Raw genomic sequence first — 22452 nt, 5'->3', positions numbered from 1 at the left:
AGGGGTAAACCAGGGAGCAGAATGGGTGAAAGAAACTGTTTTGGTTTTTATAGGCGCAATTTGGTCAAGGCAGGAAGAGAGAGTGTGGTTGTAGTAGTCAATGAGGTCAGAAGGGGTGTGGAGGTCAACGAAGGGAGAAGTGGACATTTTTTCAGAGAGGGTCGATGAGAATGAGGCAGGTGAAAAAGCGTTTAGCTTACGGAAGTTGATAGTGCGATAATGCCTTGGTGCTGGGGTGGGGATGTTGATGGTCAGAGTGATGGCTAGGTGGTCAGAGAGAGTGAGGTCGGAGCCAGAGAGATGGTGCAAAATTAGTCCAGTAGAGCAGACAAGGTCCAAAATGTGACCACGGTTATGGGTAGGAAAGTTGACATGTTGAGTGAGGTTAAAGCAGGTGAGTAAATCAGTGAAGTCAGTGGTTAGCGTGGAGTCAGTGGAGTCCATGTGGATATTGAAATCACCAAGGAGGAGGATTGAGGGGGAGAGGGAACATAGCTGGGTCAGAAAGTAGGAGAAGTCAGACAGGAATGATGGGTGTGGTTTGGGAGGGCGGTAGACAACAGCCATGACTGACTGTGTGTGACCAGAGAGTTTAAAAGCCAGGTGTTCAAATGATGGAGCAGATGAGATGGAGATGAGGTTGGTCTTGATGTCTTGTCGGTGAATAACGGCAATTCCACCACCTCGGCCCTCCGAGCGTGGTTTATTGATGTAAGAATATCCATTGGGTGTGGTGAGGTTGAGCGTGTAGTAGTCCAGTGGTTGTTGCCAGGTCTCAGTGAGACAGAGAAAGTCCAGTTTATTTTCCAGGATGTAGTCGTTCAGGATGAGGCATTTGTTGTTGAGGGACCGGGTATTGAACAGGGTGAGCTTGATGTTGTTTTGTACGGCGGGTATGAATCCAGGTGATTTGGCCAGGGTTCGCAGACAGGAGGTGCGATTTTGTGCGTTGTTGTGACCAGGTGTGTTGGGACGATGAGTGGGAGTGCGCTGAGCCGACCAGAGGATGGGGATGGAGTGACCTGATTGTAAATAAACAAACTTACGACCGGAGCCACGGTGAATGTACCTGGGTCGACGCAGGAGTCCATTCGATCTGATTGCAGAGATGCATGATGGGGTGGAGCGGGTTTTAAGCAGGAGAAGCCTTGCGGCAGAGTACCGCAGAGCCATGCCAGCAGGAGCGAAGGCAAAGCGAGCACGCGGCCAAGGGTGAGGAGGCGAAACAATCGACACAACCAATGGGAGTGGGCCCGAGGAAACAGCGATGGAGCCGAGCAGGTGAAGCCCGGAGCAGCAGAGCAGAGCCGGGACCGCGCAGAGGAAGACTCAATGGCCATAAATCCGCCACGACCACCAGGAAAGCAAGACACGGACAATGGTCCAGTCAGAGAAGCGGCGAGCAAACGACGCCAGCGTCCTCTCACGACCGGACCGGAAAACGGAAGTATATATCGTTGATACCCAATTAATGTTCATCACAACCTGAATTAGTGCTGCCTGTCCATTTCTTTTCATATTGTAGTATAATTGATACATTCACACACACACACACACACACACACACACACACACACACACACACACACACACACACACACACACACACACACACACACACACACACACACACACACACACACACACACACACACACACACACACACACACCAATGATTTATTGGAGCAACAGGAATGATAAAAAGAACCTTACAGATGTCTTAAAAATCATTCCTGGGTATTTATTTTACAACAAACAAACTGCAGTTGGAAGCTGTCCAAGGCTCGGTGACGATCCTCAAAAGAGCCCTCAGAACAAAACTTTGAGAATAAGAAAATTTCATCAACTGGTCCATGAATAATAATTTCTTACTGAAATTTCGAAACCTGGGAGGATCCCGTTCAACCTTCCGAAACCCACACATGGAGATACCAACCAACGAGACACTTCGTTGGAAGAGGAACATTCCTTATGGTTGGGATTTTTTTTTCAGGTAGATATAAATAACAGATAAATATGTGCAAAATATCAAAGATGGTGTCCCATTAAAAGAATGCCATCTTGAATAATTACAAGACGACACCTCAATAAGCATGCCATACCAATTACAAGATGGCGGCCCATTAAGAAGAGGCCATGCTGATTACAAGATGGCGTCCCATTAAGAAGACGCCATGTCGATTACAAGATGGTGTCCCATGAAGAGTACAAGTGAATGTATCTATTATACAGGGGTTACCAATGAGTAATGCCCTAATTTACAAGCGAATGGATCTGTTATACAGGGGTTACCAATGAGTAATACACTAATTTACAAGCGAATGTATCTATTTATACAGGGGTTACCAATGAGTAATACACTAATTTACAAGCGAATGGATAGATTATACAGGGGTTACCAATGAGTAATGCCCTCATTTACAAGTGAATGGATCTGTTATACAAGGGTTACCAATGAGTCATACACTAATTTACAAGTTAATGGATCGATTATACAGGGGTTACCAATGAGTCATACACTAATTTACAAGTGAATAGTCGATTATACAGGGGTTACCAATGAGTCATACACTAATTTACAAGTGAATGGATTTATTATTCAGGGGATACCAATGAGTAATACACTAATTTACAAGTGAATGGATTTATTATACAGGGGTTACCAATGAGTATTACACTTATTTACAAGTGAATGGATCTATTCTGCAGGGGTTACCAATGAGTAATACACTAATTTACAAGTGAATGGATCTATTATACAGCGGTTACCAATGAGTAATACACTAATTTACAAGCGAATGGATCTGATATACAGGGGTTACCAATGAATAATACACTAATTTACAAGTGAATGGATCTGTTGTGTTGATGGCGTAAAATTAAGAAGAGGCCATGTTGATTACAAGATAGCATCCCATTAAGAGGACGCCATGTTGATTACAAGATTGCATCCCATTAAGAAGAGGCCATGTTGATTACAAGATAGCGTCCCATTAAGAAGAGGCCATGTTGATTACAAGATGGCATACCATTAAGAAGAGGCCATGTTGATTACAAGATAGCGTCCCATTAAGAAGAGGCCATGTTGATTACAAGATGGCATACCATTAAGAAGATGCCATGTTGATTACAAGATGGCATACCATTAAGAAGAGGCCATGTTGATTACAAGATAGCGTCCCATTAAGAAGAGGCCATGTTGATTACAAGATGGCATACCATTAAGAAGACGCGATGTTGATTGCAAGATGGCGTCCCATTAAGAAGAGGCCATGTTGATTACAAGATAGCATCCCATTAAGAGGACGCCATGTTGATTACAAGATGGCATACCATTAAGAAGAGGCCATGTTGATTACAAGATGGCATACCATTAAGAAGAGGCCATGTTGATTACAAGATAGCGTCCCATTAAGAAGAGGCCATGTTGATTACAAGATGGCATACCATTAAGTAGAGGCCATGTTGATTACAAGATGGCATACCATTAAGAAGAGGCCATGTTGATTACAAGATAGCGTCCCATTAAGAAGAGGCCATGTTGATTGCAAGATGGCGTCCCATTAAGAAGAGGCCATGTTGATTACAAGATAGCATCCCATTAAGAGGACGCCATGTTGATTACAAGATGGCATACCATTAAGAAGAGGCCATGTTGATTACAAGATAGCGTCCCATTAAGAAGAGGCCATGTTGATTACAAGAATGCATCCCATTAAGAAGAGGCCATGTTGATTACAAGATAGTGTCCCATTAAGAAGAGGCCATGTTGATTACAAGATGGCATACCATTAAGAAGACACCATGTTGATTACAAGATGGCATCACATTAAGAAGATGCCATGTTGATTACAAGATAGTGTCCCATTAAGAAGAGGCCATGTTGATTACAAGATGGCATACCATTAAGAAGATGCCATGTTGATTACAAGATGGCATCACATTAAGAATACGCCATGTTGATTACAAGATGGTGTCCCATTAAGAAGATGCCATGTTGATTGCAAGATGGCGTCCCATTAAGAAGACACCATGTTGATTACAAGATGGCCACCCACAGCTGATCTTGCATGTACCTACCATCAAGCGAAAGTCAAAGAGAAATTCTTCCCAAAGGCAATGCCAATTTCCCATTATCGGGCAGCTCACCACGCACAATTTGGCTTCTTCCTGCATCCATAACTCTCATTGGATTCACATTTGGCCGTTACAATATCACATCGAAACGTTACAATAATGCAAATCATGTTAGTCGTGCTTTAAAACGGTAATTTTACCAGTTCTGCGTTAACCGCTGCCAATTCTAATGGAAACCCTACTCTTTCTGGCACAAATTACCTGTAACGTCAGATCTGTTCTGGTGACAAAGTACAATCACTTTGGAAAACTTTTTCTGTAACACTGCAAAGTTTACTTTTACAGAGAAATGGCTTGTACTTTTGTGCTATTATCATTCAAAGGCAAGGAGGCTGAGAAAATGTATCAATTAGACTCCCTTCATGAATATAAACTGCCCCAAATGGATTTGCCTGTTCGTGTTCACATTTTGAACCAACCCTAACCCAAAAACCTAAACCCTCAACTAAACCCTAATCCTAACCCTAAACCCCAACACTAAACCTAACAACTTAACCTAATCCTAAGCCCTATCTCTAACCCTAACAGCTAACCCTAAACCAAACCCTAACAGCTAACCCTAAACCCTAATCCTAACAACTTATCCTAATCCTAAACCCTAACCCTAACAGCTAACCCTAACTCTAAACCCAAATCTCTAACCCTAACATCTAACCCAAACCGAGATCTGATGGAGGGAACCCAGGTTGAAATCCCATGTACCAGCTGTGTCCGAGTCGCTCATATGAATGTACACGGATGTCCAGCCCAGTCAATGCCTTGCACGTGATTTATCCACGAGCTCCTCCATGAGTGAGAGATCGTTTTTTTTTTACGGCGTAGCCCATCGGGCAAAGCCGTCTGGACCAGTGTTTGTCCGTCCATATGTATGTATTGTTGCGCGATTGCCCCTCGGTTAAGACAGGGGAATCGAGGCTGGAAATGAGCTTAATGAGGTGACGATCAATGGCAGATTTGCTATACACACACCACGGGAGGAAGAAGGAAAGAGGAAGAAGCGGCGAGATTTACCTGACGGTCCGCACGCGTCTTCAACCTGAGGGAAATAATTCAAACCGAACACGGATTTCGAATAGAAAGGGAAAATAATTTAAAAGTTTGAAATTCCCGCCGAACAAAAAACGACTCCTGCGAACAATTGACGACGCTTCCGAACCCCCGCGCATGTTTGGCGAACTTTTGGAGCCTGAAATACGAATGTTGGACTTTGCCATTTTTTCGACATTCGCATCCTTCGCGAACCGTTCGCGTGTCCCGTGAAAACCCACCTTTAGCAGTTGTGTTCTCCTCAGTGAAATAAGCTCCATACGCCATCTTCTATTGTCTAGCACTCTAGCTGATGCTTCCGGTTCCGGTTCGGGGTTGCTCCACGTGAAGTTCGAATACGCAGCTGCTCCTTTCACCTCAATTAAAGCGAAGTTTTCCGGAACGGATCTGTCTTGTCTTTCTTTCTTTTATATGTTCGGTCCTGTGTTACCTTTTTGTGTTTTCGTCCAATTTTCCATGTTAAATCTTTCCTTGTTCCACTTCGTTTTTCCCCAAGTGTTGTCATTTCAACCACTTCAACATTATCCTCCTACTGTATTTCCAAATTTCCAGTTTTTCCTTCATGAGAGTTTGCTTCTCTATCCATCTTGTAAACCCCGTGCAACCTCCCCTGCCCCTCATTCCTCTCCACATCCCTTATTTGTCCAAGTCTCCCTCTATTTTGTCCCTCAACCTTGCTGTTGGTGTTTCCCACCTCTCTTTACACTGTTCCTTTTGTTCCGGTTCATCCTGATCCATTCTATTTTCTAGCTCTTCCATGAGCCTTGACTTTGTGTACAAACAAGAATGACCTCATTGTGGTCACAACTTGTGACAAAATTTGGTAACTTGTCGATTGGGAAACACTCATTTAAAGCACTCTTAAAAGATGAACAGCGAGATTGGGAAACACACATTTAATGCGCTAATAAAAGATTAACTGGAAACCTCTCATCCATGTCAGCCTCCACCACGGTTATATCAGAACGAGCTGATTCGTCACACGGTCACGGATTGTTTAACCCCAATATAGGGCCATTGAGAAATTACCTAACGATATTTTTAGGGACGAGTGTACCATGAGTAGGGACGGGCTTGATTAAACCTTGATTATAATTTTACTCGACATCGATTAGATTTTGCAGATTCCTCATCGTGAATAACACTAGACTGAAACAAAGCCAATGGAAATCTGATGCAACAAACTTGGGCAGTGTATAATCACCAGAGGCCTACTGGCCTGATGTTTTCAGCCCACCAGTAAACCAAGATGGCGGCCATATAATTTCATCTGGGTGCCATGGTGGTGGAGTTAAGCCACAAAAGTGGGTGGGGTCCAGCAGCTGTCTGACCAATGGGTGCACATTTCGAAAATCGACTCCTATTTTGCCTAAGTATGCTCTAAGTATCCTCTAAGTAAGTTCTAAGTATCCTAAGTAACACAATATGCCAGTTTTAAGGAGCATTCTTTCTCCAAAAACACAATATGCCAGTTTTAAGGAGCATTCTTACTCCAAAAACACAATATGCCAGTTTTAAGGAACATTCTTTCTCCAAAAACACAATATGCCAGTTTTCAGGAGCATTCTTACTCCAAACTTTAGTCCAGGCAAAATAAGGTTTCACTTGGAACAAATTGCAACAGAAATTATTTCACCACAATGCATTTCTACAAGGTCCCCAGAACAACATACTAAAAGTCCCAAGCAATCCCAACATGGGAAATATGTCTAATTTGCATAATCCAAATGGCCGCCAATCTGCAATATTTCTCTCATATAACGAATGATGCTCTGTCTATTGGTGACAGATACACGAGTTTCATTACAAAATCACCATACTATGCTTATATAAAGATGTTCAGCTCGTGAAAATTGCTGTAGTGATTGCTGCATGTGTACAAAATGCTGGAACATCCAACTCAAACGATTAAACAGTTTTGTCATTCTCCTCTGTGAAATCTGGCAGTTCTGCATTTGTACAACTTGTGCCATGACATTCCCCGCAAACAGCACTGCATGTGAGACCATATTTACTACAAGTACATCTTCGTGTATTGCAGTCCTTTTTACAGTTGCAGCAGATGACGTCCAGGAGTGCTGATGGTGCTGCGGCCTGATCTGTCAGTATTGGTAGGCAATGTCCATCTACTATGTGCCATCCCCACTCCAGTGGATTTAGATCGATCCCTTTCCTCTGCTGTATTTGGTGGTACACACGAAGGCTGTGGTATCTTGCAGCTGCAGAGGTGGGTGGCAGGGTCTGTGGCTCTACATGTGAAACATTCTTGGTGACCTTCTCACAAAACCGCTTGCACCGTATGGTGTCCAATCATTCCTCCTCAGATCCTCCATACAACGACACTAGTGCATGTTCTTCTGCCTTGGCGATAACATTCTCCTCCATTTGATGTGTTTGACTGAAAACTTTAGCTGGTTGATCGAAGAAGGCATCGTTCATGATTTTTTTCAGTGCTAGACCCTTTCCCAAACCAAACAGGCGAGAAGTTGTATCGCAACTCAAGAATAGCATGTACGAACAGCATACAGTCACATACATCACTGCCAAGCAAATTCTTTGATTGCTTCATGTTCCAAATCCTGTTCTTTCTTGAAGTTTGCTTTGGTTCTGGTATCAGGAACAAGTTATGTGTGGCCATTTCAGCATGGTGAAAAAGAAGGATGAGTAAGTCAGTGTCATCTCCCACCAGGACAGAGTCTGTTGTTCGTGCAGAGGCGACAGCTGTTTGAACAATTAACAAATCAGCATCTTGCTTCGCATGAAATGTGTTGCACCCAGCTGTCTCCAGTTTGTCACTCAGATAAGAAATGAAGCGCTGTTTGTTCCTCGCATTGTTCAAGAAATCCTCTTTTCTGGATTGAATCACCATTTCACCCGCGAAGTGAACTGTCGCACCAGTACAGGCTCCTGTTCTTCTCGTGTGTGTGGCATCTTTCGTTGATGGGTCATCATTGTAGCCATCAAAGACAACAGTAGCATCAGCATATTTCTGTACAACATAGTTGGTGTATAGATCACACACATAATCAAAGGTAGAACCTCTTGGCCAGGGTAGTCTGTGAAGTAGAGCATCCACCATCAAGGATGTACTGGACATTTTCAGTAGGTTCTCGTTGTTTCTCTGGGATGACTTCCAGATAGAATCAGCAAGAGTTGCCTTATTGGCCTGCAGTGGAAGAGAGGAAGATTCCAACAATGCAGGAGGGTGACTACAGAGTTCATACTTGAACAGTAATGGAACATCTTCACAGCGTTCAGCGACAGTTATCAGCCCCTGGAATATCAGCTGTGGATTCACCTTCACAGATTCGCCTTTGATTTTGACAGTTGATATTGTACCGAGTGTCTTTGCTTGATCAGCTTTTCGGAAGACAAACTCATCGACAGATTTCCCAACCATTGACGCCAGAATCCGTTCACCAACCTCTCTTGATCTTTCAACATTGACCCCTTCCCGAGCTGTCATGCCATTTGCAATGTTGAGCAGTGTACTGTTATTAACAAATGGGTTTCTCTTTTCAAGATAACTGATAAGGTCAAGGGTGTCGCTGACATCTCCAGCTTGTCTTGCTGATGATATGTCCTTGTGTTGGTCACTGGTTTCATATGACACACCACCGAGCTTTTGCAGGGCATCATTGATGTTTGCACACGTTGGCATAGATAGGACCCACACCAATTGCTGGGTTTCTGTCATCCCCTTTCCTCTTCTAAGTCCCCACTTGTCTTAACACTTCTCATGAGCACTTGCTCAATAATGAGATCGGTCGACAATCCTGACCAATATCTGTCGCTGCGTCTCACCACATGGTATCCCTGCTCAATTTCTGGTTGACTTCTGGGTGTGTCTCTGGCAGATTTAACATCATTTGAAGATAGATAGATGCAGATTTTGCAAATAGTGTGTGTCCAGATGCTGCAAAGTATGGTAACATTTCACGTACTGATTGGAGATGCATTTTCCAATTGCCTGTGCGTTCAGCCTTGAGAAACCTCTGTATAATTTCTACCATTTCCATATATTGTACCCAGAGTTCTGCGGTCCGCATTGTGGTCATTATATCCTTCTTTTCCTTCAGTTTGCTTTGAATTCTGGTCCAGACATCTGCCAAACACACGTTTTCTACAGATGTTGTAGAAGAAACTGCATTGTCATATACTTCTGCTGCTATGGTCAAGTCGGTTGTGTCAAAATGTTGTTCGACATCATCACCTGTCATCACTTCATCAGGGTCCTCTGCTTTCATTTTGGATGGCACTGGTACATTGTATGCGCTGGACAGAAGGATGGTGTTCAGTGCAGCATCTACTAGCATGTGACCCACGGACTGCTCTGGACACAGCCTTGCCAGTCAACATGTGGCTCACGGTGTTACTAGCATACACAACCTCAAGGACTTCTTCCAATCCGGAACCTGCCATCAGATGCCCGATGCTACCCAGGAAACTCATTTCCATGTGAAACCCTCCCAGTTTGAGGACCATTCGCCGGAGATGACTGTCAACTGGTTGAGATCGAACAATTGATAATGCTTTCCAATACAAGGGTTGATCGAATGTGAGGACAGGAGTAACACCATGTCGCATGGCCTGAGCTGACACAAACTTTAGTGTGGAATAGATACAATTTGGATGACTAGGATTGAGATCAATCATTGGAAGGAATATCACAGAAGACTGTCCTGGATATTCGCCAAGATGGAACATTTGCTGGTCTTGGAGAGCGAAGAAATAGGGAGGTTTTCCATAGAATGTCAAGTTGAGATGTCGGATCATCCGCTGCCGTGTGTACAAGTGGCAGATACAGTCACGTGAAAAAGTAAGTACACCCCATGTAAAGTTTTGACTTTTTCAACATATTTCAACATACAGCTATTTGATCTTCATTTCAACAATATTCATAGATAAAGGTGATATAATATAACAAATATCATGAAACATTTACATTTTGTAGTCCATTGTATAATTTAAATAAAAATAAATGCAAATTTCACATGTGGAAAAAGTAAGTACACCCTTGGCTCTAATAGGTGGTATTGCCCCCTTTGGCAGAAACAACCTCAAGTAGGCCTTTCTCATAACTGTCTACCAGTCTCTGACATCGACTGGGAGAAATTTTTGCCCACTCCTCCTATCCATGCAGAATTCTTTCAGCTGTGCGATGTTTGAGGGGTTTCTTGCATGCACAGCACAACTCGTTTCAAATCCCCTAACAACATCTCGATGGGATTTAGATCCGGGCTTTGACTTGGCCATTCCAGAACCCTCCATTTCTTTCTTTTCAGCCATTCATTGGTGGATTTACTGGTATGTTTAGGGTCATTGCCATGTTGCAAGGTCCACCTTCGGTTGAGCTTCAACTTTCCGACAGATGGCCTCACATTATCCTCAAGCACCCTCTGGTACAATGAAGAATTCATAGTGGATTCTATGATGGTGAGCTGCCCAGGCACTGATGCAGCAAAGCTGCCCCAAACCATAATATTTCCACCACCATGCTTTACAGTTGGTATCAGGTTCTTGTGGTAAAATGCTGTCTTTGGTTTTCGCCAAACATGCCTTCAGGTACTGTGGCCAAATAGCTCTACCTTTGACTAATCTGTCCAGAGCACATTGTTCCAGAAGTGCTGGTCTTTGCCGAGGTGTTCATTGGCAAACGTTAGTCTTGCCCTGATGTTCTTTCTGGACAGCAAAGGTTTCCTCCTGGCACACCTCTGATGTCGATCAAATTTGTGCAGCCTCTTTCTAATGGTAGACTCGTGTACTTTGACATCATCAGTGGCAAGAGCTACCTGTAGGTCCTGTGATGACATTCTGGGGTTCTTAGAGACTTCTTTCAGCATCTTGCAGTCTGCTATCGGGATGAACTTGCTGGGGCGGCCTGGCCTGAACAAGTTTGCAGTTGTTTGGAATGTTCTCCACTTGTAGATGATCTTCCGGACAGTCAAATTATTGATTTAAAATTGTTTGGAGATCTTTTTAAATCCCTTCCCAGACTCGTAGGCATCTATAACCTTCTTTCTGAAGGTTATAGACAATATATAGAGACCTCTTTTGATCTAGGCATGGTAACACCGCACACTTCAACAACAAAGAGCAAACCAAACTAAATGTCTGAGGTTTAAATAAGACAAGTTCCTCGAAGATTCTCTCTAACGATGTTCTAATCATTTGCACCTGAGCTGGTGCACCTGATTCTCATTTTAGGTATTTGAAGTAGTGATAAATGTAGTGGTGTACTTACTTTTTCCACATGCAAAATTTGCATTTACGTGTATTTAAATTATACAATGGACTACAAAATGTAAATGTTTCATGATATTTGTTATGTTATATTATATCACCTTCATCTATCAATATTGTTCAAATAAAGATCAAATAGCTGTATGTTGAAATATGTTGAAAAAGTCAAAATTTTCCATGGGGTGTACTTACTTTTTCACGTGACTGTAGGTGAGTGGTGGCATCATTGCAGGGATACGGAAGTACTCAATGTTTATACGGCCAACTGCAGCAATGTCCGAAGCTGTAACAGACACTTTGGGGATAGGTCTTGAGGTCTTTATTTGTGGTATAACAGTAGCTATGATGCCCATGCCATGAAATGCCCCGGTGCCATCTAGTGTTGCTACGTTATGGTCAACATTGTCCGCAATATACTGGATGCATTGTTCTTGAGTAAAGAGTGTTAGAGTGTTATAATTATAATTAGAGTATTTATTAGAGTATTTCTTTATTATTTATTAGAGTATAATTATAATTATAATTAGAGTGTTATAATTATTATTTCATTGCTATTACTAACTTCTATAATTGCAGATTGGCGGCCATATTGGATTATGCAAATTAGACATATTTGCCATGTTGGGATTGCTTGGGACTTTTAGTATGTTGTTCTGGGGACCTTGTAGAAATGCATTGTGGCAAAAAAAATTCTGTTGCAATTTGTTCCAAGTTGAGTGAAAAAATGGGCTAGATTGCCTGGACCATCCCAGCAAGAACCACAACAACAACCACACAGAATTCTTGTAGACCTGTGACACAGTTACAGGTAAAAACAATCTCACATGGCAAACTAGTGGAATTTTATGTATCACTCATGGACGTGTATGTGTTTCGCTATTGAGAAATGCCGTTCTATATATTAGTCTAGTAGGAAGACTAGGTCCCCCTGCACCCCCCGGAGATATACTTCTAATCAGTGTTTCTAGATTGGAAAAAATGTGTAGAAAATGACTAGCTATGGCCCCAAGCTGAAAAAATGTCCCACATACCATTTTTATGCAAATTACTGCTGCCATTATCAAAAAAACGATTTTTGACATATCTCAGCCAATATTGCAGATAATTGAAAAATGAAGGTGTCTAGACCCATGTTTTGAAGGGCATAGATCATGATAGAACTATTCATAACATGATTACATGTGTCTATGGTATACTAGTATGCATATTAATGCTGTAATTACAAAATAATCAGTTTTACAAATGATAAGGATACGTTAATACTGCAGATAACTTAACATGGTACATAAGGGGTCTAAACCCAGGTATTTTCAAGGTTAAATGTCAACAAGATGCTCCTGAGTCTTGCATAGGGGCGGGACATTGGCAGTAACATTGGTACCACTCAACTTTTCTTCCCACCATTGACTTTGTATTGCGAGAGATTTTCACTTGCTTATTTAAAGGTTTCTCACCCAGCCCACGTAAAATCTACCAACTCCTGCTGTTAACTCCCAAACATATTTTTTTATGTTATCCAATCACAGTGCAGAAATGACAGACTAGAGATCCAAATTAGTGCTGCTATAGCTGCCATTTTACATTTCCATCCATGTAACATGCGCGCTCGCGCGCTCGTATCAATTGGTAATGTCGCGCGCTCGTATCAATTGGTAACGTTGATGTTATTGAATACCTCAGTTGAAAGTTCAGTCTTCCATTCCATCTGTGTGTTGTTCTTGGTATTCATCCTCCAATCTAGCCAGGTAAGATGCTAACTATAATGTTACTCACACTCTTGACTTCAGTTTCTGCATGAAATCATAAACAGGCAGAATAACAGCTGAGCCAGCTAGCACCATGTTAGCTAACGTTAAAGCTAGCCTCATCTATGTACAGTATGTTCCTAATGTCGGTGTAACTTAAACTTTTGTTAATGCCAAACATGAGACATATCTGTTGACTTCTGTATATGAATTGAACCAGAAAGAGGCACGACAGCTGAGCTAGCTACAGTAACTTAGCACAATGTTTCATTGGCCTAGATAGCTAACGTTAGTGTGGAAGAATTTAGATGTTTTAGCTATTAGCACTTTTGATGCCACTAAACATGGTTTAGTCAGCTAAAAAGTACCCTAGTGTAGAACATGACTCAGAACCTCTGTTACCTCACTGAAAACTCAGAGCCTCCTTTCACAGGCACTTTTAACATCATTCGTGATTTCTTATTTGTCATTTAACAGTGATGGTAGACATCGACAGCAAGCATGCCCAAAAGAAAACGGAGTGTAGAACCTGCAGCCCAAAGCTCTCCTCCTACATGCATCCTTCATGTACCATCCATGTCTGATCATGGGGATTTCACGCCCCTCCGTAAAATTAAAGGATCTGCTTCAGAAAAACTGCAACTGCTTCAAAAGATCCGGGATAGACGTCTCAACCAACCGCATGACTCCCCATGTCGTATGCAATCAGTATGTGATCAGATCCCGGCAACTCTTCCTGATGACCTAGAAAGAGTAGGATATCACAGCAAGTGTTATAAGCACTTTGTCCGCCACTTTCATCGTCTGGGAGATGATACAGAACCAGGGCCATCAACCTCATCATGGCATCACTCTCCTCGTAAACCAGGAGGTTCTGCTGAACCCATCTTCCCGCCAGAGTGTATATTTTGTGAGAAAGTTGAGACCAAAGATGCTCATCGCAATACTGAGAGGCCTACAACCTTCCCATCCTTTAAAAACAAAGAAAATGCATGGGAGCAAATCGAAACACGGGCTGAGAAAATGGGTCTCTATCGACTCCATCGAAAGGTGAAAAACAAAGACCTCTTTGCATGTGAGGCCAAACACCATCCGTCATGTTTTAAAGCTTTCCGCACAGCATTCTACAACTATGAGCGTGCGATTCACAGAGCCGAAGCACCAAAGGAGCAGGCTTGCATGTCAGCCGCCCATGAAAAGGCATTCAACTCAGTACTGGAACACATTCAAACCCAGGTCATCCAGCAGAATAAAGTTCTACAGCTTTCTTCCTTGCGCTTGCTCTATGTCGAGGAACTGAAACTGAATGGATATGAGAACTCAAATTATCGGTCAGAGAAACTACTGAAACGCCTACAGAATGACCCAATCAAGGAGCATATCCACTTCACGAAGGTTGATCATGACAAATGTGATGTCATTTCTTTCTGGCTTGTGCACAGCTCAAACATAACAGTTTCCAATGCTCTCGCACGAGCATTCACACTCGGAAGCACAAACAAGAACCAAAATGTTGCCCTCCAACTTCGCCAGGGTATTCTACAGGCTTTCAGAGAGTGTAAAGACCAACCATGGCCACCAACAGCTGAAGACATGGAGCTCAATCCTGAAGACATCCTACCTCCAGACCTTGTCCGCTTTCTCAGCGTGCTAATGACTGGCAAGGAGGGCATCGAGACAGAAAAGGTGAAGCGTCTGGTCTTCTCCATTGGACAAGATCTGTGCCGTGCAGTGTCAGATGGAAAATGGAAGTTACCAAAGCACATTCTCCTCTGTGTGACTGTAAGGCACCTGTTCCGAAGCAAACAGCTCACCACAATACTACACAGGCTTGGACACTCTGAGAGCTACGATTTCGCCTTGGAGTTGGAAACTGCTCTCGCCAAGGTCCTGGATGAAGTCTCAACTTATCGTACACCACAAATTGTGACAGGAGAGGGCAACCTTGTATTCCACTGTGAGTGGGACAACTTGAATAAAACCACTACCAGTGTGCACGGCAGCAACATTGTAAACAGTGCTGGAGGAATCATGGTGCAGGAGGTCAAGCCCGGGTTCGAGAGCAGCAAGGACCGAATGCTACCTACCATCAATAGGTCACAACAGCGTAGCCTGAAGGTCGACACACCAAAAACTCTCCCACCCTTGCACTTTACTCGCGTTGGCCCGAAGTTCCCTGAAGGCTCATCATTCACACCGCCAGCAGAGAATGACACAGTCTATGCCACTACGATGCAAGAGTACTACATCTGGCTCTTCATCAGATACATCGGAAGCTGTGGCCTGCAGCCTGTGCCTGGGCTAGGGGGTTTCACCTCTGCAACTGGTTCTCCCCCACCCAGCAAATCAACAGTCGACTACTGCACGCCTATCCACCAACCGATCACAGACAACGCAGTTGTTCGTGAGCTACTGAAGCGTTCCGAGGCAGCAACTGCTGAGGTGGGTCAGAGATGGGTCCTGAATACATTTGATCTGGGTGTCTGCATGAAAGCCCTTCCCATCATCTGGCGCTGGCCAAATGAATTTGCTAGTCATGTAGTAACGATTGGACCCTTCCACACATCCATGAACTACATCGGGATGCTCACTGGACACAAGATGCGTGGTTCTGGATATGCAGAGATTCTCTTTGAGGCACAACTAGTAACAAGTGGATCTCTCAAAGGTGTTCTCAGTGGAAAGGCCTACGCAAAGTCCCTCTTTTGCCTCAAAACAGTGTGTGAGGCAATGGAGAGGCTGTTGATGGAGAGATTCACTGAGGAGGAGAACATCATGATCTCTGACCCTGCTGTGCTTCTCAGAATGACCCAGTCTTGCAACCGAGAGCACCTCGATGAAGCCCTCAAAGACCCCTCAACTCTACTCCTCATCAAAAATTTGCATAAAATTTGCAGCAGTAATTTGCATAAAAATGGTATGTGGGACATTTTTTCAGCTTGGGGCCATAGCTAGTCATTTTCTACACATTTTGTCCAATCTAGAAACACTGATTAGAAGTATATCTCCGGGGGGTGCAGGGGGACCTAGTCTTCCTACTAGACTATATGTTTTTATTTTTGATGTACCATAATCTTTACAGAGCGTTGGTGCTGCCTAAGCAGTTTATTTGCAAGGGTTACACTTGGTGGTTTGCCATTGCTTCCCCTGCTTGAGTTCATTGAACACCTTACGCCACGCAGTCTTAAAAAAAAAAAAGAAGACATTGGGCGGGATCTGCGAGCGGAAAATTTAATTGATTGAGATGACGTAGAAGGTCGTAATATTGTGGCCAACTACTGCTAAATGTAAGGGTTTTCAAAATGGCAAAAAGTCGAATTGTGTTCTGCAGTGTTTAGGTATACAATTCATTTGAAATAAAAGATTTTAAAGGATGTAGAAAAAAAAATTCCAGAAGTTTACCACCATTGATGCAGCGTCTTTTACACCACCTTATTTAACACGTTAAATTAGTTATTCGTGCATATTGTTTGTGTCCTTTGTGACATCCTTAATACATTAAGTTTCTTTGGAATGATTTTCAATTTTGTTTGATTGCCAGACAGAATTTTTTTTTAACTTTAATCCTCTCTGCGCATGTGCAATCGGGAGTAATTCAGAGCCAAAGTACTGAAAACTACAGGTTCGTTTTTTGATTAAAGTTCAAAATATAATATTGAAATAAATTAAGTTATTCCTCGATTGTAATGAGGACAGACAGACAGACTAATTAACCGATTGCTTAACCCCGCTTTTCGCTGAGCACGGGGTAACATCACAAAGGTGAACGCATCATGTCCTTTTACCGGAATAGCAAGTGCCTGGGCATGTGATGCTGCGTGAGGCTTATCAAAGCAAAACACGTACACCCCTGCGGCCAAACTAATCCATCGTCTTACAAGAAACACACATGCCTCCAGGCACAAAGGTCAAAAACGTGTGTTCAAACAAAAAGCTGATGTCTCCGTCTCCAGGCATTTAACAGCAGGATGGACAGGGCCTACTGTTCATTCCTTTAGACAGCTTGACTCCATCGAGCATGGAGAGTACCCTGGAGCAGAGTGAAGCAAGATGCCCAAGGTGCGTACCAACGTCGCTTTCATTGGATCAGATCGACCGAACAACAGAATTGGATCAGAACAACAAAACAAAACATTGGATCGGATCATTTAAACCACAGATAGATTTCAGTCCTTCACAACCACATGGACTCTTCAATGTCGATGTTTGGGGAAATGGGGACATCCTCAGCAGTTTGACAAATCTACTCATGATGGGAAAGTGATGCCTCCTTGGCAAGACACAAACTACCATGGGAAAAGATTATAGGAAGGAAACACGGCTGAGGGCATTTGCCTCATTGTGTGGCAAGAGAAAAGCAATTTCACGGCTTATTTTGAAATGTTGGCCAAACCCTGTGATAAATAAAATAGATTATCCGTTCTTGCGATGAATGAAAACGAAATGCAATATTGAGTTTGGGAGCAATTTACCGGAAATGGTATTCCTGGACGTTCAGAAAATATTGACGATTAAATCGAACACGGTCGATGCGATGCTGTCAGAAATGCAAGCGCATAATGTAAGAGCCATAACGATTAGGAATGTTCAATCACATGCAGTGTGAGCTTCATGGAAAAGCGAGGTGAGAGAAGGGAAAAAGGCAACGCGCCAATAGTGGGGCAACGCAGCAGCAGGTACCTGAGTGATGAATGCAAGAAGCAAGAGAATGAACGAGGCAACAAGCAAAATAATGAACAATGCAACAATGCAGGAGAATGAATAACACAACAAGCAGGGGGAATGAACAATGCAACAAAGCAGGGGAATGAACAATGCAACAAACAATGCAACAAAGCAGGGGAATGAACAATACAACAAGCATGGGAATGAACAATGCAACAAAACAGGGGAATGAATAATGCAACAAAGCAGTGGAATGAACAATTCAACAAGCAGGAGAATGAACAATGCAACAGAGCAGGGGAATGAACAATGCAACAAAGCAGGGGAATGAGCAATGCAACAAAGCAACAAACAATGCAACAAAACAGGGGAATGAACAATACAACAACCAGGGGAATTAACAATGCAACAAAGCAGGGGGAATGAACAATACAACAATGCAACAAACAATGCAACAAAGCAGGGGGAATGAACAATGCAACAAAACAGGGGAATGAACAATGCAACAAGCAGGAAGATGAACAATGCACCAAAGCAGGAGAATGAACAATGCAACAAGCAGGAGAATGAACAATGCAACAAAGCAGGGCAATGAACAATGCAACAAAGCAGGGGAATGAACAATGCAACAAGCAGGAAAATGAACAAGGCAACAAGCAGGAAAATGAACAATGCAACAAAGCAAAGGAATGAACAATGCAACAAAGCAAAGGAATGAACAATGCAACAAGCAGGAGAATGAACAATGCAACAAGAAGACGTCATGTGGAGCAAGATACTTGCAAAATCCGCCCCCCCCCCCAAGAAAAAAAAATTCTATTCATACAGCAAATTGTCCATTTCATCAAGCTTAAAATTGACAATCTTGATCAAAGCTCGGGTCAATAGGAAGAAAAGTCACGATTTTTCAGATGAAAAATGATGATTTTGGAAGGTTGACCTTGAGTTGACCTTTCACCTTTTGACATCAAAAATAGTTAGTTTCCCTATTTAGTGACTCAATGTGCAAATGCTGTTCAATTTTCAAGTCAATCGGATGAAAATTGAGGATTTTAAAAACTTGGCCTATGTTGACCTTTTGGCCTATGTTGACCTTTTGGCCTATGTTGACCTCAAAATAGTTGGTGGTTGAATTCAGTGACCATATATGTAAATCCTCTTACAATTTCAAGTCAATCGGATGAAAATTGAGGATTTTAGAAATTTGGCCTATTTTGACCTTTTGGCCTATGTTGCCCTCAAAAATATTTGGTCGTTGAATTCAGCGACCAGATATGCAAGTCCTCTTCAAATTTCAAGTCAATCGGCTGAAAATTGAGGATTTTAGAAATTTGGCCTATGTTGACCTTTTGGCCTATGTTGCCCTCAAAAATACTTAGTGGTTGAATTCAGTGATCAGATATGCAAGTCCTCTTCAAATTTCAAGTCAATCGGATGAAAATTGAGGATTTTAGAAATTTGGCAAAGTTGGTGACATTTGTCCGATGTTTTTGGCCTACCTTTTGGCCTACCTTTTGACCTTTTGATCCCAAAAACAATAGGCTTTTCAATTGGGACGACCTGTACAACTTGGTGAAGTTTCGTAACGATTGGTTCAGAATTGTGACCTGTAGGCCGGTGACAAACAAACACACAGACAGAACCACAAACGCAACTGATCAATATACTTGAAAAATCTTCGATTTTGCAAGTAACAAGCAAGAGAAAGATCAATGCAACAAAGCAGTGGAATGAATAATGCAACAAATCAAACAAAATGAACAATGCAACAAAGCATGGCAATGAACATTGCAACAAAGCAGGGAGATGAACAATGCAACAAAGCAGGGCAATGAACATTGCAACAAAGCAGGGAGATGAACAATGCAACAAAGTAGGGAGATGAACAATGCAACAAAGCAGGGAAATTAACAATACAACAAAGCAGGAGAATGGACAATTCAACAAAGCAAAGGAATGAACAATGCAACAAAGCAGGGCAATGAACATTGCAACAAAGCAGGGAGATGAACAATGCAACAAAGCAGGAAGATGAACAATGCAACAAAGCAGGGCAATGAACATTGCAACAAAGCAGGGAGATGAACAATGCAACAAAGCAGTGAGATGAACAATGCAATAAAGCAGGGAAATTAACAATACAACAAAGCAGGAGAATGGACAATTCAACAAAGCAAAGGAATGAACAATGCAACAAAGCAGGGAAATGAAGAACAATGCAACAAAGCAGGGTAATGAACACAAGCAGGGCAATGAACAACACAACAAAGCAGAGAAATGAACAATGCAACAAAGCAGGGAAATGAATAAGGCAACAATGCAGGGGAATAAATAATGCAACAAAGCAGGGGAATGAAAGAGGCACCAAGTAGGGGAGTGAACAATGCAACGAAGCAGGGGAATGAACAATGGAACAAAGCAGTGGAATAAAGAATGCAACAATAATGCATTGAACTCACTCTCACTTCTGCTTTGCTGTTGGTGTTTCCACCATTTCCATTTTGTTCCCTTCCATTCGGCTACAGCTCTTTCATGAACCTCTATCATGGATAAGGAAAAACAAAGGCGCTACAAGGACGTCCTTAAGTCTGCACTCAACTCTTGTGTCATTCCAGTTGTCACCTGTGAACATCAGGCCACAAAAAGGTCAGTTTGGCGTAACATTTGCCGCAAAATCCTGGACCACTTTGAATATGGGAGACTTGCTATCGAGAGACAGTGGAGGCAAGAAAGGAAAACCTGCCAACGTCCATCTCCGCAAGGACCAGTCTATATGTGCGATGTTTGCGGTTTACACTGTGGATCACGTATTTAACTATACAGCCATTGCACAACGCGCAATGCCTATAGAGAGCATGACAACGAAGGGAAGAGATTTGTTGAAAGTAACGACTCACACCAGCATCATGTATACAAAAAAAAGACATTTTTTTTTTGACCATCCTCAATGAAGCCAAAATCGGTGGCATCGCCGCTCTAACTAGAACAGTACTCGGTAGATAGAAATATCGTGCTATGTATCTTTGGCCCTATCTCTCAATGGTGAAGAATCACTTCAAAAATTCTCATATCTGGATCCGGATCTTCACCAAAATGCAATGAATTCTTCCTTATCATACACCCAACCTGTTCACCAAGTTTTGCTCGAATCAGTCCATAATTTTCTGATATATCCTGCTCAGAGACAAACAAACAGACAGACAGACAGGGGTGAAAAATTAACCTCCATCCAACTTCGATGGCGGGAAAAATAATGAGCAACTAACTCTGCTAGAATGGCGATTGTGTCCACATACTCAAAACACACCTTCCAAGATAGATCTTGTTCTCCCAACTTTCCGACAGTCAACAGTCTCGAGATGACCAAAATAAATGGTAGAAAGACATTGAAGTCGTCTCTGCAAAAGAGATCTTGACAGTGGTCTCAAGCTCATCTGACTCCGTGTATTTGGAGGAGTTGCCTATAAATCACCAGAAATGACGTCACCTCATATACCATGAATCCTGGAAGCGACTGCTCCCATTGCGGCTCCAGAATGAACCTTTTGAGTCACTTTCGTAGGACCCATCAACATGCGGAAAACCTGGAGGATGTCATCCTTGCTTTGAGGGTTCACCGAAGGGCAAGAAGAAGAAGAACAAGAAGAAGAATCTAGACTTTTGCACACACATTGTCAGTCTACGACTCGACGACGAAGATCGCTGTGTGATCAAAACATCAGAGAAAGCATTAAAAAATTTGGCTTTAAAAAACAGCGGGCTTAAAAAAAAAAAGTGGACAAACACATACGTGCGTATGTACGCCACACGTACGCATGCACACGATCGCTTAACCGCGATTTTTGCTTCGTGAGCGCATGGCAATAATTCTCAAGTTTCATGGCAAAGCCGATGAAAGCATTTGGATGCACGTCGGTGTGCCTCCCATTTTATTCCAACCCGTTCTATTTGCATTCACACTCAAGGATAGTTAATTAGAAGTGATTTGTAAATGATTTATAAGTGTCATTGAAGTGATTTATAAGCGCTTAATGTGCACTAACGAGTGCAATAAAAGGTAAAACTGTTTGAGTGGACCGATTGCTATATTGAAATGGACCATTACCCCGTTAGGCAAATTGAGAGCCAACAAACTCCCCATTTGGATTGAGATATTAAAATCGATTTACGACCATTAGAACAATATAAATAAAAGTAATTATCGTTTGTAAAGTAGGAGATTATAAACCTGTCCTCCGGGGAGTTTAAGTGTATGTATGCACTCATGAGCTGTTTGCTTTCAGGTGTAAATTCAAACTACGACCTTGAGGCCATAAAATTTAACTTCCATTAACGAGATACTCACGCACCACGATGTTGGTTCACGAGTTATCAAACAGAGTGACTACTATATTCGTCATGGGTGTGTGTCTGTGTCTCTGCCTGTCCGCAGCATAACTACCCGATGATATCATCCGATCTTGATGAAACTTGGGTGGGAGGTTGATATCATGAGCTAGTTGTGTCCTGCCTAGAGTGGGCGTATTGCGCCCATTGTGGGCGGAGCGACGCTCGAAAAAGATGTCTTTTTAGGGGGTAATCGAGTTCAAGCTACATCTTCTCCGAGCGAGTTGG

The 22452-nt window shown here is 42.5% G+C and overlaps 2 protein-coding genes across 3 annotated transcripts in view; one reads left to right on the top strand and one right to left on the bottom strand.

The window, feature by feature from the left end:
* The window catches only part of LOC144889570 (uncharacterized), a 434610-nt gene extending 419308 nt beyond the window's left edge, over positions 1-15302 (top strand). Inside the window, exon 2 of the mRNA XM_078770285.1 lies at positions 13651-15302. Coding sequence (XP_078626411.1) covers positions 13651-13699 — 49 coding nt within the window. The 3' untranslated portion in view covers positions 13700-15302. The remainder of the gene's footprint in view (positions 1-13650) is intronic.
* LOC137416504 (synapsin-2) overlaps positions 1-22452 on the bottom strand; it is a 360597-nt gene that overhangs the window by 288899 nt on the left and 49246 nt on the right. The gene's annotated exons all lie outside the window — the stretch shown is intronic.

The sequence above is a fragment of the Myxine glutinosa genome, chromosome 1, assembly GCF_964187855.1.
Source record: "Myxine glutinosa chromosome 1, kmMyxGlut1.1, whole genome shotgun sequence".
In the NCBI taxonomy this organism is placed as follows: Eukaryota; Metazoa; Chordata; class Myxini; order Myxiniformes; family Myxinidae; genus Myxine; species Myxine glutinosa.
Note: the sequence above shows the minus strand (reverse complement) of the source record. Positions and strands in the feature narration are given on the sequence as shown.